The 20,531-nt window shown below is 39.1% G+C and overlaps 1 protein-coding gene across 4 annotated transcripts in view; it reads left to right on the forward strand.

The window, feature by feature from the left end:
- znf280d (zinc finger protein 280D) overlaps positions 1-20,531 on the forward strand; it is a 130,621-nt gene that overhangs the window by 69,841 nt on the left and 40,249 nt on the right. For all 4 annotated transcript variants that reach the window (XM_060852780.1, XM_060852779.1, XM_060852781.1 and 1 more), the window contains exons 7-11: positions 5,401-5,501; positions 5,775-5,995; positions 12,775-12,932; positions 19,766-19,866; positions 19,955-20,101. In XM_060852780.1, coding sequence (XP_060708763.1) covers positions 5,401-5,501; positions 5,775-5,995; positions 12,775-12,932; positions 19,766-19,866; positions 19,955-20,101 — 728 coding nt within the window. The remainder of the gene's footprint in view (positions 1-5,400; positions 5,502-5,774; positions 5,996-12,774; positions 12,933-19,765; positions 19,867-19,954; positions 20,102-20,531) is intronic.

Consider the following 20,531-nt stretch of genomic DNA (forward strand, 5'->3'; position numbering starts at 1 on the left):
TCGGCCCTAACGACCCCCTCCTTGGCCCACTGCCTGGACCTGTTTATGGCCAGTTTATCCAGGCCCAGGAGCAGACCCACGAGGAGGTCTTCAGACCTGTCTTCCCCACTCCGTACCGGGTACCCGAAGATCAGGAGAGTGGGACTGAAGTGCAACCAAAAACAGAAGAAAGTTTTTTAGAAAACCAAAAAGAAAGTGCAAGTGCCCATACCCAATACATGGTCCACGGACACCACAGCACCACAGAACAAACAGTTGGGCTGGGAGTCCGTGAACCACTGCAATCTGCGGTTACAGGGGACCGCTGCGTGCAGCACCCTCCACCCCAGATCCCTGAGAGAAAGGGGGAGGACTCCTGCATAGAGAGCCCTCCACTTGGGATCCCCACCGCCCGGTGGCAGATGGGCACACCAAGGCATGTCCTGATGGTGGATGAGGAGAAGAGGTGGACGATGTGCAGCGGCAGTCTGTACAGGCCTGCCATTTTATGTCCTTAAAAGGGACAAAACTAAAATTCCAGAGAATGTTCAGGTTGTTGGGCACAGGTTGTCAGAGGAGGCACTCCTGTTTATTTTAGCAGAACCTAACTGCGGTAGTGCTTATTTTTTTTCCCCCAGCACCCATGTTGTGTGTGTGCAGGTGTGAGACACAAGGTGCACGAATCTTTCTTCAAATTTCCACCACCAGGAAGATAGGAAACACCCGAGTGGACAGTGACAAGCCGTGCCCTTCACATCAAAGAGCAATGCTGCGTGATCAAACAGTGAAGGGGAGGGCAGGGATTAAATCAGAATAGAATTGGAGGGGGAAATAATGCACTCCACTCCCTGCGGTGCCCACCTCACCCTGAACAACTCCAGGGTGTCGGTGGACACCGCGTGCTCCTTCTCCAGAGGCACCCGGGCTCTAACATAACCGTGGAAGAGGGGCAGACAGTCGTCCCTAATGACCCCCTCTATGGCCTGCTGCCTGGACTTGTTTATGGCCAGTTTGGCCAAGCCCATGAGCAGACCAACGAGGAGGTCTTCAGACTTACTTTCCTCCCTCCGTACTGGGTGCCCGAAGATCAGGAGCGTGGGACTGAAATGCAACCAGAAGCAGAGAAGGAGGTTTTTAAGAAAATCAAAAAGGGAGTGCAAATGCCCACACCCAATATATACACGGTCCACAGACTCCACAGCACAACAGAACAAGCAGCTGGGCTGAGAGTCCGTGAACCACCTCAGTCTGCGGTTGCAGGGGGCTGCTATGTGTAGCACCCTCCACCCCAGATCCCCGAGAGAAAGGGGGAGGACTCCCACGTAGAGAGCCCTCCACTGGGGACCTCCACCACCCGGTGGCAAATGGGCATGCGGTGGATGAGGGAGAAGAGGTGGACAATGTGCAGTAGCAGTCTGTTCAGGGCCCACCGTTTTATGCCCTTAAAAGGGACAAAACTAAAATTCCGGAGGTGGCTCAGGTTGTTGGGCACAGTTGGTCGGAGGAGGCACTCCTGTTTATTTTTTTCTTCTTGACACTGGGCTGGCTTCCTAAGAGCCAACTCTCAAAGTGAACAGAACCCCGACACTCCTATTTATTCTTTTTCTCTATTACCCCCACACTACTGCCTAACTGCAGTAGGAGGAGGGTTTCGAGAAAATCAAAAATGGAGTGCAAACACCCCTACCCAATGTATACATGGTCCATGGACACCACAGAACAAGCAGTTGGGCTGGGAGTTCGTGAACCACCGCAATCTGTGGTTGCAGGGGACCGCTGCATGCAGCACCCTGCACCCCAGATACCTGAGAGAAAGGGGAAGGACTCTCGTGTAGAGAGCCCTCCACTGGGAATCTCCACCTCCCGGTGGCAAATGAGCATGCCAAGGTGTGTCCGGCCGGTGGGTGAGGGAGAAGAGGTGGATAGTGTGCAGCAGCAGTCTGTACAGGGCCTGCCGTTTTATGTTCTTAAAAGGAGCAAAACTAAAATTCTGGAGGCTCAGGTTGTCGGATCATGCACTCCTGTTTTCTTTTTTTAAACAGAACCTCTGACACTCCTATTTTTTCTTTTTTTTAACCCCCACACTACCGCCTATCTGCGGTAGTCCTTATTTGTTTCCCCAGCACCCATACACAGTGAAAGCACTCCTATTTCTTTATCCAGCTCCATCGGATATCTGATACTCCTGTTGACTTATTTTTTCTTTTTTCTTTTTTCTCCTGCTAATTTTTTTCTTCATTTTTCTCCTCCCACACTACCGCTTAACTGCAGTAGTGCTTATTTTTTCCCCAGCATCCATGTTGCATGTGTGCAGGTGAAACACAGTGAAAGCACTCCTGTTTTGTTTTGAACAGAAACTCTGGCACTCCTGTTCTTTTTTCTCAGTGAAATAAAATATGAATGAAGAGCATGTGTAAATATTTACAAATGAATAGCAAAGGGGAAGTGTGAAATAACTCCACAGAGACCAGTATCCCGTCGCCAAGCTTCCCTTTATGTATATGTGGAGAGTCCTTGACACTGAGCCAGCTCCCTCAGAGCCAGGTCTCAGAGTGAACAGAACCCCTGACACTCCTGTTTTTTTTTAATTTTTTTCTTTTTCTCTTATTTTTTTTCTCCCTGCACACTACCGGCTAACTGCGGTAGTGCTTATTTTTTTCCCCAGCATCCATGTTGTGTGTGTGCAGGTATGAGACACAGTGAAAGCACTCATGTTTATATTTGTCAGCTAGGACTCCCTGATTGGACCAAATTATCAGCCCCAGTTGAGAATTCATATTCTATAAGGTCCCCCTGGCTGACCTTGTTAGAATCACTACTATTACTACTGTACTGTTGCAACTCCTTCTAAATCTAATGGAAAGAAAATGGGAGGGACAACAACAGCTGCATTACAAATTTAAATGGATCGCTGCACTTCCTGTGAGAATGAATGGGGAATCTCTATAACTGTTTTCTTGCATTGTAATAGATTGTCCTTTCTTTTCTTCTTTCCTTCTTTTTTCCCTGCTTTTTCCTCTCCCTTGTTTCGTTCGTTCTTTCTTTTCTTTGGACCTTTGTTTGCTCTCCTCCTCCCTTGCTGTCTTCTGCCCCACAACCAAAGACAGGTACAGTGCAATTCAGTGAAAAGGACAACTGAGAGTTTGGTTTGAACCTGATCAGCAGCTCTGAGTGCTAGTTGAAAGAATTTCAGCTGCTTCTATTTATTTATTTATTTGATGGGATTTGCATATTGCTGATAAGACTCATTTGTGGCCCATTCTGACCTCAGTGATTGATTTCACCATTTCAGAGGGCAGATAAGAGTCAAACCCATTGCTGTGAACTTAGAGTGAGACATAGTTCAGACCAAGTAAGGACCGTAAATTTCCTTCCCTTGAGAATATTAATGAACCACCGAAGATTTTATAACAGTCACCGATGGTTCACCATTACCTAATGATTAGCTTTCAACTTTACATTTTATTCATTCAGTTTAAATTCCACCTATTGCCATTTGAACTCACGGTCCCCAGCCTTTAGGCTGAGCCTCCAGATTACTAATCCAGTGACATTACCACTCCACCACTGCCTCCCCATTGTCTCTCCCATGTGTTCATTTCTATGTTGAGTATCGTGATAATTATAAATTGAAGTTAGCTTTCTGTAGACAATTGTTTCACTTTTGTCTTTTCCTAAGGCATTGTATTTGTAGGGCCTGCCTGAAAGAAACACTATTATTCATGGAGTAATTCAAATCCACAAAAAGCAGTTGATAATTTATGTTTGTTTTGGATAAAAGAAAAGATGATCTTACCAAGCACTTTTCCCATCAAAATTTCTCAGGAACTTCACACAATGAATTATTTTTGGTGTAATGACTTTTGTTGTGGGCAAACAAAACATCTCTACCCGTAACATTCATTAATCATGCAATGAACAGAGAGTCAGTGTACGATTTGCTGGTGTTCATTAAGACATTGCAGAGACATTTCTATCCCAAGTTCTTCATGTTTGATCGTTAAAGCTTGCAGTGCTGCAACACAAGCTCTCTTTTCTCAGTTGCACTCCATTGACATGCTCAGATCATGAAAGAAATTAGATAAAGAGTGAATTTAACTTTCCTGGGCTATGTGACTCCTATAGATTAGAGGTTTCAAATGTTTTTGCATGAGGAGCTTGCTTCAATTTTATTTCCACTCACTGAGCTTGAAGTTTGACACAACAGGAAACAAGAACTCAAAAAACTGAATGTGTAGACAGTGTGAAGCTCTTGCTAAGCAATGCAAAGTCCAAGCAAGAAATTGATAATTTAACAAGATGCAGAATAAATCAAAGTGACCACTATAAGGTGACAAGAGGTATGGCTAATTTTTTTTTGTACATTCTTGAAGGAAGCAGGGCTTGAGAAGCAGATTAGGGCCTAAGTTTTGATCATCAGGAAACTGGGAGAGGTCTAGGGCCGAACTAAGGAGTTTGGTTTAACTAACACAAAATTGAGTTCACCTCTATGGTATGCGTTCTGCACTAGCCTTGGCAGAATTAATAAAATCAGGGACAGAAACAAAGTTGCCTTTCAGCCACTTGTCATCTTCAAACCAGTGGTGGTTGGTGTTTGGGAAAGCTGAAGGGTGTCGGGCTGTACCTGTGGGCATGTCTATCTCTGTCTCAAGTGCACACATCCTTATGCATGAGTGCACACAGGTTTGTGCCCTCGCTTGCTCACCTCAGACATGCAGTCATTCATGCAGGTGCTCACACCCTCACTCCCTTACAACGAATGCTCGTTCACACGTGATTCGTGGCCTTGCTTCTTGCTTCCCTGTCCTCGTAATCTCAGCTGTTCATTTGCACATGCGTATTCCACCCTCATTCACTCGGGTACACATATCCATTCATGTGCTCTCTCTCAAGGACTTGGACTGTATCTCCCCTGCTGACAAGCTTGAGGTTTCTGTCTTCCCCATCCTTACTGCTGTCCTTTAGGGTGTCCCAGGTTCTCCAGGACTTCTGGATTCCAGGTCTTTGTGCACTGCCTACTGCTTCCCCATTCCCAGAAAGTTCTGCTCTTAGTAATCAGTAGCAAATCTCTGAGAGAAAGAGGGAGAGTGAGTCTTTGTTGAGAGGTGTGGCTACTTGTGGAATCTTTCATTTGCACTTGTCTGTATTTTAAACACCAGCATCACAGGATATATAGCAATGCATGACAAACTGGTGCTCAGGCCTATGTTGGGCACCTCAGGTTTTGATTTAGTTAGAGGAATGACAAGGCAAGTCTATTTTAGTATCAAAGTGAAGATTTGTGCATACTTTTTTCCAGCAAATATTACATCGATAATTGGTGCAGTTAATGCACATTCCGTGGAATTTATAATGAGAATGTGGTTCCACTAATATGTTGAAGTACTTAGTTAAAATTGAATAATGAAATTATTTTGACAGGACCACAAAGTAATATTAAAAATGGCGTACCAGTCCCAAGGGCTTGTCCAAAGTGTAACATTCATTTCAATGTCCTGGATTCTTTGCGGCAGCATATGGTTGTAAGTATTTTGATTATTTGTTCAGCAAAGAAAAAGAATGAATGCTATAGTTTGTGCTTGCAATCGTTTGAGCATTAACTTAGAATTACAATTTATAAGGCAGCATTTTCAAATCAGTCACGAATATGGTTACGTATCTTAATTAATCAACATTTGTTCCCATGACATATGTTTGTTTTACCTTGCATTATATTCAACCATTGTGATCATATTAAAATTATTTACTTTGAAACCTCAGAAAATAGATAACACAATTTGTTTGTACCTGTTGAGTTCTGTTGTCCAGATCTGGTGTCCAGCTATTGTTCTGTGCAATCATCCGAACAATCATCAAACAAGGTGTTGGAGATCGATAAAGGGAAACTTATTATGTTGGTCAATGACTTTTATTACGGAAAAGATGATGGCAATGCCCACCTAAATCAACAGGATCAGAAGACAAATACAACTTTCAAATGCTATAGCTGTCTAAAGATCCTTAAGAATAACATAAGGTACTGAAATCTATTCCTGCATAAATTAACAACCTAAAATATAACTTGTGCACCATATTTCTAAAATAGAATGTTATTGAAATTCAGACTTGATTTAATTAATTGTTTATCATTTTATAATTCCATTAAATCTGTGTTTAATTTAAAATAACCAGAAATTTAAGAACAGGAGGAAAAAAACAAAATGTTGTGCACTACTGCAGTTTACTCTGTATTGGGTGCCATTATTGTTTACGGTAATTTTCATTTCTGTATTTAGTTAGGAACTTTAGATTTATGAGCTTTGGGAAGTTGTCTCCCTACATTTCATCCTATCTTTCATTGTTATACAATTTTGGAATTGACTGGAGCTGTTGTCTGTTTCTATTCTTATAAGTCAGCAAATCTCCATTTTACTAGGTCATAAAGGTGCAGGTTTCTAGGTGTACCTTATAATAATGGTCAGCACAGAGTGGGGCAAGGTGGGGCAAAAACATGCAATAGCTTCTTCATGTCATTCAAAAATATTTCTGCAGAGATCTTGTCAGTAGGAGTGTTTTGTGTGTAAAGATAGTGTCCTCATTTTATCTAAACTTTGGAGCTCAGCATTCCCAAAAACAGGTAATTTATTTCAAGTTAGCATTTTTAAACAATATAAGTAAACTTGTTCTCAATGTCATGTAAGATACTATATCCTTTTTTAGTAGCATACCTGACCCCATCTTTATCATACTCAAGTTTTGACTGTTTGCATTATATTACTTTGTAAAACAATACATGCCCCACTGCTATTTTGCAGTTATCAGGAGGATGCGGGGATGAAAATAGGAATTATTGTAACTTCCTCTCCTGTGTTTTCTTTTGTGTAATTTTACTTCTTACCACCTTCCTTTACAGCTGCTCCCAAAATAACTGGACAACTTCATTAATGGTTGATGGACAGGATCATTTGTAAAAGGTTACAGTTTTGTATTACAAGATGCACATAAAATAGGATTACCTCCAATTGTGATGTAAGGGTGTGATTCATATATAGATTGATATTTTTTATTCAGTATTTGGATTTTGACCTTGTGACCTGTGAGTTTTAGCTTGTGTGTGTTTGCGGGGAATTAATGATTAACTTGTCAGGCTTTCTGGAGCCATGATTTTTAAAAAAACATTATGAAAGGGAGACTTCCTGGGGTAGTGATGGGCCTTTGTTTGCATTGGGAGAGTTGAATCATTGAAGAGCATTCACTTTCTGTTCAGAAGGATCAGAAATTGTCTTTTTGCTAATGCAAAAACTCATCGTTTGGAAATCTTTTCCCTGTTACAGAAATTTTTTTTGGATGTGGATGTTTCTCCTTCAGAAGTTAGTTCATTCAGAAAAGTTTGGAAATAGATTACCTTATGGGAAGGATTTTAGTAAGGCAGTTTTGCACCAGAAGCATTTGGTGAGAATTCTGAAAGGGTTATTCAATATTCAGAAGATCTCAGTTCAGTTGAGAGATAAATCCAGAAATACCAATTCTCATGACTGGGAATTAAAGGAAACAGTTAAATTAAGCTTGTTGATGTGAAAGGGAAGTGAATGCTTTCTGTTGTTTGTAGTTACATAAAGTGATTGCATTAGGATAGATGGAATTGTGATTTTATTGTGTTTCAAAATCTTTCAAATTGTGTTCAGTGCAGATGGCTTGGTTTATTCTTTTTTATCATGTTTCCAGTTGCATAATAAATTTCTAAATGCATAATAAATTAAAAACAAACAATAAACCTGTTTTGGTTTTAACAGGTTTATTGTTAAAACCAAACCTGTAGTATTGTGTGCTTGTTACCAAATAATGAAGGGCTTTTGCCTGAAACGTCAATTTTCCTGCTCCTCGGATGCTGCCTGACCTGCTGTGCTTTTCCAGCATCACTCTAATCTACCAAATTTGATCTGTCTCGCCAACTTTCATTCTTGGATCTGACCTGTCTGGTAATAACATTAGCAGGGTTCATAACAGCACATTTCTTAAACGGGATGAAAGAAAGGCAAAGGGCAGTGTGTTCTCATGATTCAAGGTGCGACTTTAAAAGCACTTTATTTTTAGAAATTGTTGAATGTTTGTGGATGCTTTATGATTAATGGAAAAGTATCAAATGCTTAAAATTGATCTTGTCATCATGGAATGCAGGTTTGTTTGACTATTTTGTGCTGCTACACAATATTCAGTAGATTCAGAATATTCCCCACAAGGTGGAGAAATCAGCAGTTGATTACCAGGGGCCATACTAAATAACTTCCAAATAATCATTAACAGAATGGCTTAATGGAGAATCCTGGATACTGATTAGCTTCCAATTTCACCAAAATGTTGGACTGAGGGAACAAAAAAAAGGCATTTTAAAAAGTATATAGTTCCAAATCTTTTGCACAATTATTTCAACATTTGCATTGAAGTGATTGCTAAATAAATTATATTTTTACACAATTAGGTGCCTATATTAATGGTGTATGTAAGTGAACTCAGTAGTATAAAGAATGTTTTGAATTTTGCTCCAGTTACTGTGAGACACTTTTTGCTTTTTGATGGTATGCTTTTATGGTACTAAGAGACATAATGCTGAAAAGAAATTAAAACGCAAATGCCATCAGATAACCGAATTTGGTGAGCAGACTTTGACGTGCCCTTCAGGGTGATTACACTGCACTATGAGTTTATGGTACAATGCTCCACGGTCTTCATTACCATTTTCTTTATAGATTGATAGCATTATCAGCAGATTTCAGTGGAATTCCCTTCAGGGATGTGCGGTGAAAAATTGTTGGTAGTTTATATAGTGCAAGAACTGTTCTTTTGATTGAATAACTTTACTTGAAAATGTGGCAAAAAGGCTTCTGTAAGCTGTTTTAACAGCTACACCCGTTTGTTTCATAGTCATTTGTTGGCAGTTAAGGTCATAGTTGTTCTGAATAAGAATCCTTTAAGGGAAGCTGAAATAGCAAAATGTGAAAATTGAAGTATGGGTATGGTTTTTGAGAGCACAGACTACATGAAAATCTGGGCTGAGTAGTTACAATAGGTGGAATGAACTTGCTCCAATAAAGCAAATGCCACATATAATTGAGGACATTTTATTTGCTATTATATGTACTTAGAAGCATCAATCTAGGTGGATGTGCTAGTGATTTGTCATGAGAACATCTGGAAGCTAATGAGTGTGTTTTCTAACTGAGAAATAATGAAGTAGAAAGTAAACCATTGTAGAAGCAGACTTATTTTGGTCAGTTTCTTCTAAGTGAGGAATTAATAGTATTAATTACAGTTCTCCTCTTTTCATCATTAACGTGCTTTATTTTGGTCATTTATTTGTTTGAATACTTGTTTGTTGATGTAATTACTTTTCCTTAAGTGACCGGTGATTCCCCTCAATTCCTAATGTCATAGCTTCTTGACTGTCCTTTCAATTCGAACAGCAAGTATAAAATGCCATATACAAAAGAACTGACTTTTTGTTAGCAGCAGTGTTGAACTTCAAGAATGATTCAGGATTAATTGTTGAATAATCATTGCATATTACTCTAAGCAAGTACAAGCATTAAAATAGGAAACACTGAAAACGTGCAGTTGAATATAATATGCATTTTGCAGTTGACTCAGTCTAGTTCATCTCAACCTGCAACATATCTGTTTTCTGGTGATGCAATTTATTAAATATTTGCCTTGACCCTGAAACTATTCAAATTATTTGACTTCACTGTCTTACAAGTGTGAATCTTCCTTGCCTGGTTCGAGAGAACTCCATAAGCTATGCGGCCTGTAACTGATGATGTGTCCTGCTCAGGCAAGCATCAAGAAGCATGTAATTTTTTTGGAGGCTGAACAGTTTTAGTTGTTTACTATTTGAAGTATTCTGTGCACATTTGGGAACACTAAGCTTTTGAACCAGCCAAATTTATTTCTGTGGAAATTAGGAATATAATTTATTTCCCAAAATGGATGGAGAATATTCATTCTGTTTTGGGCTGACAAAACATTTTTTTGCTTGGATTTACTGTAAATTTGAAGAAGCATAAGCATGGGAATGAGTTTTGTGTATCAGTTTATCACTGATATACTTCAGCAAATATTCAAATATTTGTTAATAATTGTACGAAAAGATCTTTCACATTTACGGTCTTTTTTTTTAAGCCATCCTAGGAGTAATTTTAACTGGACCTAGGTTGGGTGGTTTGAGCTAAGCATGTTGAAACAATTATTTTAAAATCTGAAATTAGATTTCTCACATTGTCAGTTCAGTGAAGGCAGGTCAGGGATTATCTCTCTCCCAAATTTATGGTTCATTTATTTAAATATTTTGGTGAGACACCATGCATTTCTCTTCCAACTATAATGCTGGCTGCCCTGGACTTCCTTGAATGGGAATACACAAAAGTAAAGGGAGGTGAGAACTGCTGCATAGAAGATTAATTTGCATTGCCAGCATTGCTAAAGGGTCAGGGGAAGCCACAGGGTTTTTTCCCAGCCCACCAAGCAAGCCTCTTTGTAATCCAGACTGTTCTATCCACACCTGATATCTGCACCTGATGTCTGCTTAACCATCCCAAAATCATCCCTAAACCATCCAAACCATGCTATACTCTCATCAAGAACTTCATTTTTGTGATGCCAGGATTGACATTTGAAGAGAGACTGGATCAGTTGGAATAATATTCACTGGGATTTAGAAGAATGAGGAGTGAGTCTGATAGAAACCTGTAAAATTATAACTGGGCTTGACAAGTCAACACACATGGAATGCTCCCAGTGACTAGGGAGTATAGAACCAGGGGTGACTGTCTAAACGTACAGGGGAGGTCCATTTAGGACTGAGATAAGGAGAAATTCCTTCACCCAGAGAGTGGTAGCAGGTGAGGCGAAAACATTGAATGTTTTCAAGGAGTTAGGTATAGTTTTTTTGGGACTGAAGCATCTAAGGGTATGGGGAGGAAGCAGGAAAGAGGTACAAGTTGTGTGATTAAACATGACCCTATTGAACAGTAAAGCATGCGTGTGGGGCTGAATGGTGTACTGTTACCCTTATTTTAAGAATATACCTACCTGCTATACATTTGTTAATTTCCAGGGTTTTCTGATGGTAACTTCCCTCCCATTGTTTGGAAATCCAGCCCCATTAAATATTTCTGGCCCTATTAATCTGGATTCATAAAGCAAAATTTTATATCTCTTGAACAATGAATTACTCTGATTTAGTTAATGATGTTTTCTGCTTTCACTAATAATGTAATACAAAATATAAACTATGGTAAATTCAGCATCTCATAAAAATAGTTAATTTTAGGGTTCTGATGCAATGAGAAGATTCTGTGTTGGTTACAACAAAATACCAGTGATGCTAGAATTAAAACAAAAACCAAGCACCTGTAATAGAATCTCAGTTGGCCTAGCAGCATTTAAGACCGTAAGATGGAGGAGGAGAAGTAGGCTATTCTGCCCATTGAGTCTGTTCCATTATTCATTTAAGATTATAACTAATCTGGAAATCCTCGCACCACTTTTCTGCCTTATACTCAACCCTTGATTATGTAGTGATAACAAATCTGTCTGTCCCAGCCTTGAATATATTTAACAACCCTGGCTTTGCCACGCTCTCCAGTAATGTATTTCAAAGAATCTTCTCATCTTTGTCCTAAATGGGTGACCTCCCCCCAACTCTGAGATTTAGTCCCCTGGTCTGAGACTTGCTTATATGGGGAAACAACCTGTCTGTGTCAACCTACCAAGCCCCCTAAAACTTTTGTGTGTTTTAATAAGGTCTCCCCTCAGTTTTCTAAGCTCTGAAGAGTACAAACTTCAAACTGTCCTCATCAGGCAATTCCTCCATAACCAAGAGCACCTTAATGAACCTTCACAGGACTGCCTCCAATCCTGGTATATCTCTCCTTAGAGTTCGTGTATTCACAGTTTTTGTGGCTGAGTAAATGGAATGATTTCTAATGAAGGATTATCAACCTGAAATGTTAGCTATATGGCGTGGTGATGGCAGATGGTGGAATTTGAAATCTGTTTAAAACAAAAATCTGGAATTAAGCACCTACTGTTTATGCTGAAATTGTTTATTTAAAAATCACACAACACCAGCTTATAGTCCAACAGGTTTATTTGGAAGCACGAGCTTTTGGAGCACTGCTGTTTCATCAGGTGATCTGATAAAGGAGCAGCACTCCGAAAGCTAGTGCTTCCAAATAAACCTGTTGGACAATAAGCTGGTGTTGTGTGATTTTTAACTTTGTACACCCAAGTCCAACACCGGCATCTCCAAATCATTGTTGCTTATTGTCAGGGAAAATCCATCTGGTTAACTAAAGGGAAGGAAACTGTTGTTCTCATCTGACCTAGCCTACATTTGTCTCTTAATCGCCCTTAGGGCATTTAAGAATAGGCAATGAGTGCTCGCCTAGTTGGTGACATTCAATCTCATGAATTAATATTTTTTTTCAAAAAAGTCTTAGCTTGAATGTTGCCAAACCTAACTCAGCATTTCCAATATTTAGTCTGTCACCTTTTGTCTATTAAGACTCTTTGGAGTGATCTCTTCTGAACTTTTACATATTTAAATAAAGGTTGATTAAAAATGATAAAATTGGTTGATTGTGTTGACTTACTTTAAGAATTATGAAAAATTGTCAAGTATAAAACTACATGTAATGCATTTTGCAAAGTTTAATCAACTATAGTTTTAGTTACTTGAAGATGATTTCACCTTGCAATATAATGTTTAAAGCTGTGTCTTAGAAATAAGTGTTTTATTAGTTGCCTTGTCATTGTTAGGTTTATGAATCACATGAAGCATCACATGGAGTTAGAGAAGCAGAGCAGTGAGAGCTGGGAAAACCACACTACCTGTCAGCATTGTCATCGTCAGTTCCCCACACCTTTTCAGCTACAGTGCCACATTGAAACTGCTCACAGTCCATATGAGTCAACAAGTAAGTGTTAGGTATCTTTTTAGAATGGTGTTAAATGACAAATTTCTGCATTGCAATTGCAAATTTGACAAAATATGTAGGATATTGATCTTTAGGATTTTATTTTGTATTCTGTTTGAAATAATGAATGTAGTGGTTCTGTTCGCTGAGCTGGAAGTTTTTGTTGCAAACGTTTCGTCCCCTGGCTAGGGGACATCATCAGTGCTCTGGAGCCTCCTGCGAAGCGCTTCTTTGATGTTTCTTCCGGCATTTATAGTGGTCTGTCCTTGCCGCTTCCGGGTGTCAGTTTCAGCTGTCCGCTGTAGTGATTGGTATATTGGGTCCAGGTCGATGTGTCTGTTGATGGAGTTTGTGGATGAATGTCATGCCTCTAGGAATTCCCTGGCTGTTCTCTGTCTGGCTTGCCCTATGATAGTAGTGTTTTCCCAGTCGAATTCATGTTGCTTGTTGTCTGAGTGTGTGGCTACTAGGGATAGCTGGTCGTGTCATTTCGTGGCTAGTTGGTGTTCATGTATGCGGATTGTTAGCTGTCTTCCTGTTTGTCCTATATAGTGTTTTGTGTAATCCTTGCATGGTATTTTATAAACTACATTAGTTTTGCTCATGTTGGGTATTGGCTCCTTTGTTCTAGTAAGTTGTTGTCTGAGCGTGGCTGTTGGTTTGTGTGCCGTTATGAGTCCTAGGGGTCGCAGTAGTCTGGCTGTCAGTTCTGAAACGCTCCTGATGTATGGTAGTGTGGCTAGTCCTTTTGGTTGTGGCATGTCCTCGTTCCGTGGTCTATCTCTTAGGCAACTGTTGATAAAGTTGCGCGGGTATCTGTTTTTGGCGAATACCTTGTATAGGTGTTCCTCTTCCTCTTTTCGCAGTTCTGGTGTGCTGCAGTGTGTTGTAGCTCTTTTGAATAGTGTCCTGATGCAGCTTCGTTTGTGTGTGTTGGGGTGGTTACTTTCATAGTTTAGGACTTGGTCTGTGTGCGTTGTTTTCCTGTGTACCCTTGTGGTGAACCCGAACGGAGAATTCACCACAAGGGTGGTGAATAGCCAGGGGACGAAACGTTTGCAACAAAAACTTCCAGCTCGGCGAACAGAACCACTACAACAAGCACCCGAGCTACAAATCTTCGCACAAACTTTGAAATAATGAATAATAGTAAGAATGCCTGTATCAATTGAAAGCTAGAAAAATCTCTGGACAAGAACTCATAATAATATGCAACAAAAAGGTGCGTGCTTCAGAAGTCTTCAGCCTGGAGACCTGCATCTGCAGATGGTGTTGAAATTCCCATTAATTGAAAATGAGAAGCCGTGTGCTTTCTTAAATACGGTAAATCTTTCTCAATTGGTTAACCTTTATTTTGGTCTGTAATTGCATAAGCTATGACAACCTGTCATAAATGTAGAAGTTGTACACAGTGTACATTGCATGTGTTTGGTGTAAATTCATTCCACCTTTTTAAATGACAAATTTTATTTCCACATATCAAGGGTAATAGAGCAGCTTTCTTGTCGGAGTGACTTTGATATCCAGTAATCATAACATATTCATTACCCTGTTTTGTTTGGTCTGTTACTTAGGATAATTATACTTTCACTGTGTGGTGAATCACAATTTGTACATTTACAAATCATTTTATTTGTAGATTTGTAGATGATAAAATGATTTGTAGATGTACAATGCATGCCATATTGTGTTCTCACATTAGTTTCTGTCTTTTTCATTTTGCAATACTACAGGGCATTTTTTTTTAGTATGTGTTTTAATTTGTTCTCTTGTGAAGCTTTACATCTTTTTAGTCTGTTGTCATGCTTCTTTCTCCAGCTGGATGATTTGCTTTACATGATTCGTTGACCTGGTTGTGCAGAATGAGGCAGCTTTGCTGTGTCACTTCTCTCTTGATCCAGCATCCATACAATTCCCTGACAAAATTCATTCAGGCTGAGTTCAGATAAAGACTACAATGGAATTATCAACTGCCGTTTAAAACCCAGTAACACATATGACTTTATGCTGCAGTTTGCAGAAGGCTGAACAAATGGAGTTGATCAAGGCTTGGGTCTCCTCTTCAAAGTAGCTGTTTCAGAGAGGTGGCTATAGGAAGTACTCCACATGTTCCAGAGTATCTTTTCAGCACATGTAGGAGGCAAATATTTGACTCACCAAAGCTGGGTTGCAATGAGTTTTGGTCTGGCAACTTTAAAGCATATACTAAGATTTTTGTATGCAAAACTGAAGAGATTGAGGCTGGCTTGATAATCTGGTGCAGAGTGGGCAACCATACTGGTGTTATTTTATGCTGTAGGTCAGGTATGCCTAAGGTGATCAGTTTAGTTTTGACATAGAGACTGCTGAAGCTTAGAGTTTTGCATGTAGATGGCATGTACTCCTCTCTCTGGAGGGCATTTGGTCTTTGAGAAGTGAATGGCTGATTGTCAGATTGTAAATTGTATGGGAGCAATCATGTAGTCTTTTCTGACCCCAGTTTGATTATTGAACGTGCCTGTTTCAGATGCCCCACTCTCAGTAGTCATATCATCATGAGGCAGTTACAGAATTGTGATGAAATTTCTTGAACCTTCAGGTGGCTGGAGCACAATTCACAGGGCCTCATGATTTATGAATTTGGTTTGGTTGAATGAAAGCATCAATGTAAGTTCTTGATGTTATTCTTGTTCTTTTACTTATGTTTGTTTGGCAACAAAGACCATTCTAGTGGTTTATCTGGAAGGAAAAGAGAGATACTTTAATAGTTTCTGCAGACTGATTTATCTCACTTCTCCAAGATAATTACAATTCATGCATTCCTGAAGTCAGGGTGAAGAGATGCTGGAGGAGTTGTTTATCCTCCCAAATATATGAACTATGGATATGAGCAAAAATTATGAGCTTTGAAAATTTCAGCTAGCATACCATGTCGTATTTTATCCATTTGCTGCTATGTTGCATTTCTCCCATTGACAGTAGTTCACCCATGTATCCTGGAGATTGTCACCAATCCCTATGGATTCATAGTTGAGAATCTCTAAAAATGTATTTTTCAACATTAACATATGGGAGAAATGCTTTCCTGACTCATTCAGTGAGATCTCAGATATCTGCGCTAGAATCACTTGCCATCCCATTCCCAAGTTCTTTGTTTCCCATAGAGCCCAAAATTCATTTTTGAATATATCTGTGTTGAGAATTCCAAAAAAGAAAATCTTTCTTCAACTGGTTCTTTTGATATCTGAGGTTGTATCAATGTGATACACTGTGCATATGTAATTTAGTTACCATTAAATAAAATATTAGCTAATTGCACTGTGGTCTTGTGAAGGGAATGTTTTTCTTGTACTGTATAAGGATCTCAAGGTTGATGAATTCAATCATGGTAACAAGGTTTGAGATAGAGATCAGCCAATTTAATGATCCAATTTAATATTAACAGGTTTGAGGGTTGAAAGGCCTGCTGTTGTTGCTATGTTTCTAATTTTGTGCTCATACTGTTCTATTTTTTTCTGCCCAATATTTTTGCAAAAAACTCTTGTACAGTCACATTTGTCAAAAATGTAAAAATATAGAAAGTAATACCAGGCATAAGTTGCCAAATAATAAACTTATCTTTGTTCATTTTCCAGATTATTTACTTCCCTCATAACTAAACAACCCACTTTATTGGCACCATGTCTATAAACATTCACTCATCCACCCCCAATGGTGGGAAGCAGCAGTCTGCTTTGTCTACTAGACACACTGCAAATATTCACCAGTGGTTACTAGACAGCATCTTCCAAATGCATGACCTGTACCATCCGGAAGAACAAGGGCAACAAATTCATGGGAACACTGTCTCCTGCAAGTACCCCTCCAAGCTACTCAGCATCCTGACATGGAAATGTGTCACCTTTCCTTCAGTTCTGCTGGGTAAAAATCCTAGAACCTTCTCAAACAGCATTGTGGGGATACCTACACCAAATGGACTACATAGTTCAAGAAGGCAATTCACCACCACCTATCCAAGGACAACTAGGGATAGGCAATAAATGCTGGCCCAGCAAATGACAAACACCTCCATAATGTTCTAGTACCTTTAAATCTTCATCCATTGGTATTTCTTCAGTTAATACTAAAACCAAGATAATGCAGAAAAGGTTTATAAAAATCATGAGGGGCATGAGCAGGGTAAATAGACATAAAGTCTTTTCTCTGGGGTGAACTAGAGAGCATAGGTTTAGGGTGAGAGGGGAAAGATATAATATAGACCTAAGGGACAACTTTTTCACAAAGAGGGTGGTGTGTGTGTGGAAGTGGTGGAGGCTATTACAATTGCAACATTTAAAAGGCATCTGGAAAGGTATATAAATGGGAAGGGTTTGGAGGGATATGGATCGAATACTGGCAAGTGGGACCAGATTAGGTGGGGATATCTGGTCGGCATGGACAAGTTGGATCAAAGGGTGACTTTCCATGCTGTACATCTCTATGACTCTAAGTCGGCCTAAAAATACATTGAACTTTGTGCCTTTCCTGGAGTGTTGGGGGCTGAGGGGTGATCTTAAAGAGGTTTATAAAACCATGGAGGGCATTGATAGGATGAATAGACAAGGTCTTTTTCTTGAGCTGGGGGAATCCAGAACCAAAGGACATAGGTTTAGGGTGAGAGGGGAAAGATTCAAAATGGAGCTAAGGGATAACTTTTTCTCACACAGGGTGGTGCGTGGGTGGAATGAGCTGCCAGAAGAAGTGATGGACAGTTACAACATTTAAAAGGCATCTGGATGGATATATGAATAAGAAAGGTTTAGGGGGATATGGACTTAGTTCTAGCGAATGGATTAAATTAGGTTAGGATATCTAGTCGGCATGGACGAGTTGTCTCTTATAGTTTTGGAACGTTTAACTTTCTAGAAGGATATCTTAAATTGGTTGGAGAACTTTGGTTGCATTATCAGTAATGTGTTAGCCATATTATTTGTTGAAAGTTGTTTGTAACATGACCTCCTTAACTTTGAGAACAGAAAAGTTCAGTTAGACATGTCAATATAGTCAGCAATTGAATGTTTGTCCATTTTGGGTATCCAGTGTCACCTTTGGATTTACTTTACTGTGATGTGGTAATGTTGCTTCATCTTGAACTTGTTTAACTAGTATGAGTATTTTCTTCTCAAATACCTTGCTGTTGAAATTTGTTGTAAATTAATGTTTGTATGATGGGTGCAATAACATCAAGAATCTAATTTCTATGCTGTACATCTCTATGACTCTAAGTCTGCCTAAAAATACATTGAACTCTGTGTTTTTTCTGGAGTGTTGGGGTTGAGGGGTGATCTTAAAGAGGTGTATAAAACCATTAGGGGGGGAACATGGTACCAAACCCATTTCATGTGGATTTCTTCTGGTCAACAAAAAAAGTAGATTTTCATCTTCACATGTTTGCTAAATTCAAATTTGGATCCCAGAGTGAAAGGATAATATGAAGCTGTGATTGTTGCCCAAATTTGAATAAAATCACCATGCCACTACTTAATGAAATATTAGTAAAGAACATTGTACATCCCTCATGATGCTATCAGGCAGAGATTAGGTTGCAGACTACCAATATCTGATTGGACCTTAATTCCAGCTCACTTTTGTGAATGGTGCTGTTTCCATGGTTTGAATTCAGTGTCTTTAAGTATCTAAGAGGTCTGGTTCATGGAAAGATTGATTTTTAAAGGTGGTGGAATCTAATATTATATTGCATTTGATGCTCAGTTTATTCTTGCACATGAGAATGCATGCTGTGATACTGTTTTGCAAAAGGCATATTGGAGAGAATCAGCTAGACGAACACTTTTGATCTAATCTGACCTTGTATGTTGGTAAAGATGTTATATTGAGATAACTGAACTTGCTGTAAATCAGATATTGCTTGGAAGAAAGGAGATGGTTCCAAATAAAATCGGTATAAATAAAATTGCACTTGATGAATAAGAACTGCAAAGTATGTTGGAGAAAATCTGCAATGTATTGGAGAAATACATTTTGGAGATTCAAAGGTAAATCACCTTGCAAAAAAAGAATGTGGGAAATACAAAAGGAAATAGCTTTTAAATCATAGTGCAACACAACTAGTTGTACAAAGAAAAGAATTTAAATACTTCTGATAATGCAGATCTTCCCCATACCACAGATCCCTAGCATCTGAATTCCCCATTGAATCTTAGATTCCAATTTCAGATGCTTGGGATCTGGACAGCAAGGACTTCAGCAATTGGAAGGGATCAGATGCTGTATAAAAGCTTGTTCAAGATTTACTTTATCAATAAAGACCGAATCATCTATCGCAGCCAGTTATACCAGTACTTATGAGCTGCCCTAGCTTCTCGATTTTAAAATGTGCGTTCATCTTCTGGTAGCAATGTGTTGCATTCTCCCAAACACCACCAGTTCTTATCATGCAACTGGCAGATATGCGTCACGGGCAGCCCCTATTACCCATATGTACCATACACTGGGGAGGTTACTGAATGTGCCCCAAATATATAACGGCTGAATCCAAACAGAAGGAAAAGAAGGAAGAAATTGTTTGTGGTTTAATGGGATTAATAGTGATGTTAATGGGATTAATAGGTTAGAAGTCTTAATTTTACTCATAACAAAGCTGATGCAAATAAGAACACCACAACTTTGAGGAATGCACAGGAGTTTGGTAATATTTAAAATAAATATTTTGTTCCATCAGATTCTTCCAAGTTGGATGATGCAACCCATCTGTTATCTCTTTTATATTGTAGCAAAATTTATAAGTTGGAAAATATCTGCAGAAGCAAATCTTGTGTAATTTGTTGTATTCTTGTGCTTTGGTTGCCTTCTAGCAATTTGCAAAATTTGCGAGTTGTCCTATGAATCTGAGCAAGTACTTCTGCAACATATGAAAGACAATCATAAACCAGGGGAAATGCCATATGTTTGTCAGGTAATTTTTCAGCTGCTTTTTGTAAAAGAATATTTAAACGTTTTTGTTAAAAATCACAGTATATTCCCTTTGTTTTGCTCCATTTTAGGTATGCAACTACCGCTCATCAGTGTATTCAGATGTTGATAACCATTTCCGCGTTGTTCATGAAAATACCAAGCAGTTGCTTTGCCCTTTTTGCCTTAAGGTCATTAAAAGTGGAAATGCTTATGTTCAGCATTACATGAGACATCAGGTACAGTATAAGCATTGATGCAGATTTATGACTTCATAAATGTATTTTTGTAGTCATGCTTTGAGAATGGATAATTAATTATATGACAACAGTTTTACTCTATGTTAACTTGCTGACTACTTGGAAAAGAATAACTCTCGTGATTAGTGTCAATTGAGGGAATTAGCTCAGAAAAATTGCTCTCTTTCCATAGATGTGGTAGAGAATGAGAAACTGGCAGATATGAAGGAAAGACTTTAAGGGAAAAAGTAGGTCAGTATTCAGTTACAGCATTATTGTTGTTTTTTATGTTCTTTGTTAGGTGCACTGTATTGAACATCTTACTTCGTCACTGTCAGCAGAGAAATCTATTTGTAGCTTATAGCTGTGCAACTTGAGAAGTCAGCATTATCAGAATCCAATTTTAGAATGCGGTGTTCAGTTTAAAAAC

This window comes from Hemiscyllium ocellatum, chromosome 39 (assembly GCF_020745735.1).
Source record: "Hemiscyllium ocellatum isolate sHemOce1 chromosome 39, sHemOce1.pat.X.cur, whole genome shotgun sequence".
Taxonomy (NCBI): domain Eukaryota; kingdom Metazoa; phylum Chordata; class Chondrichthyes; order Orectolobiformes; family Hemiscylliidae; genus Hemiscyllium; species Hemiscyllium ocellatum.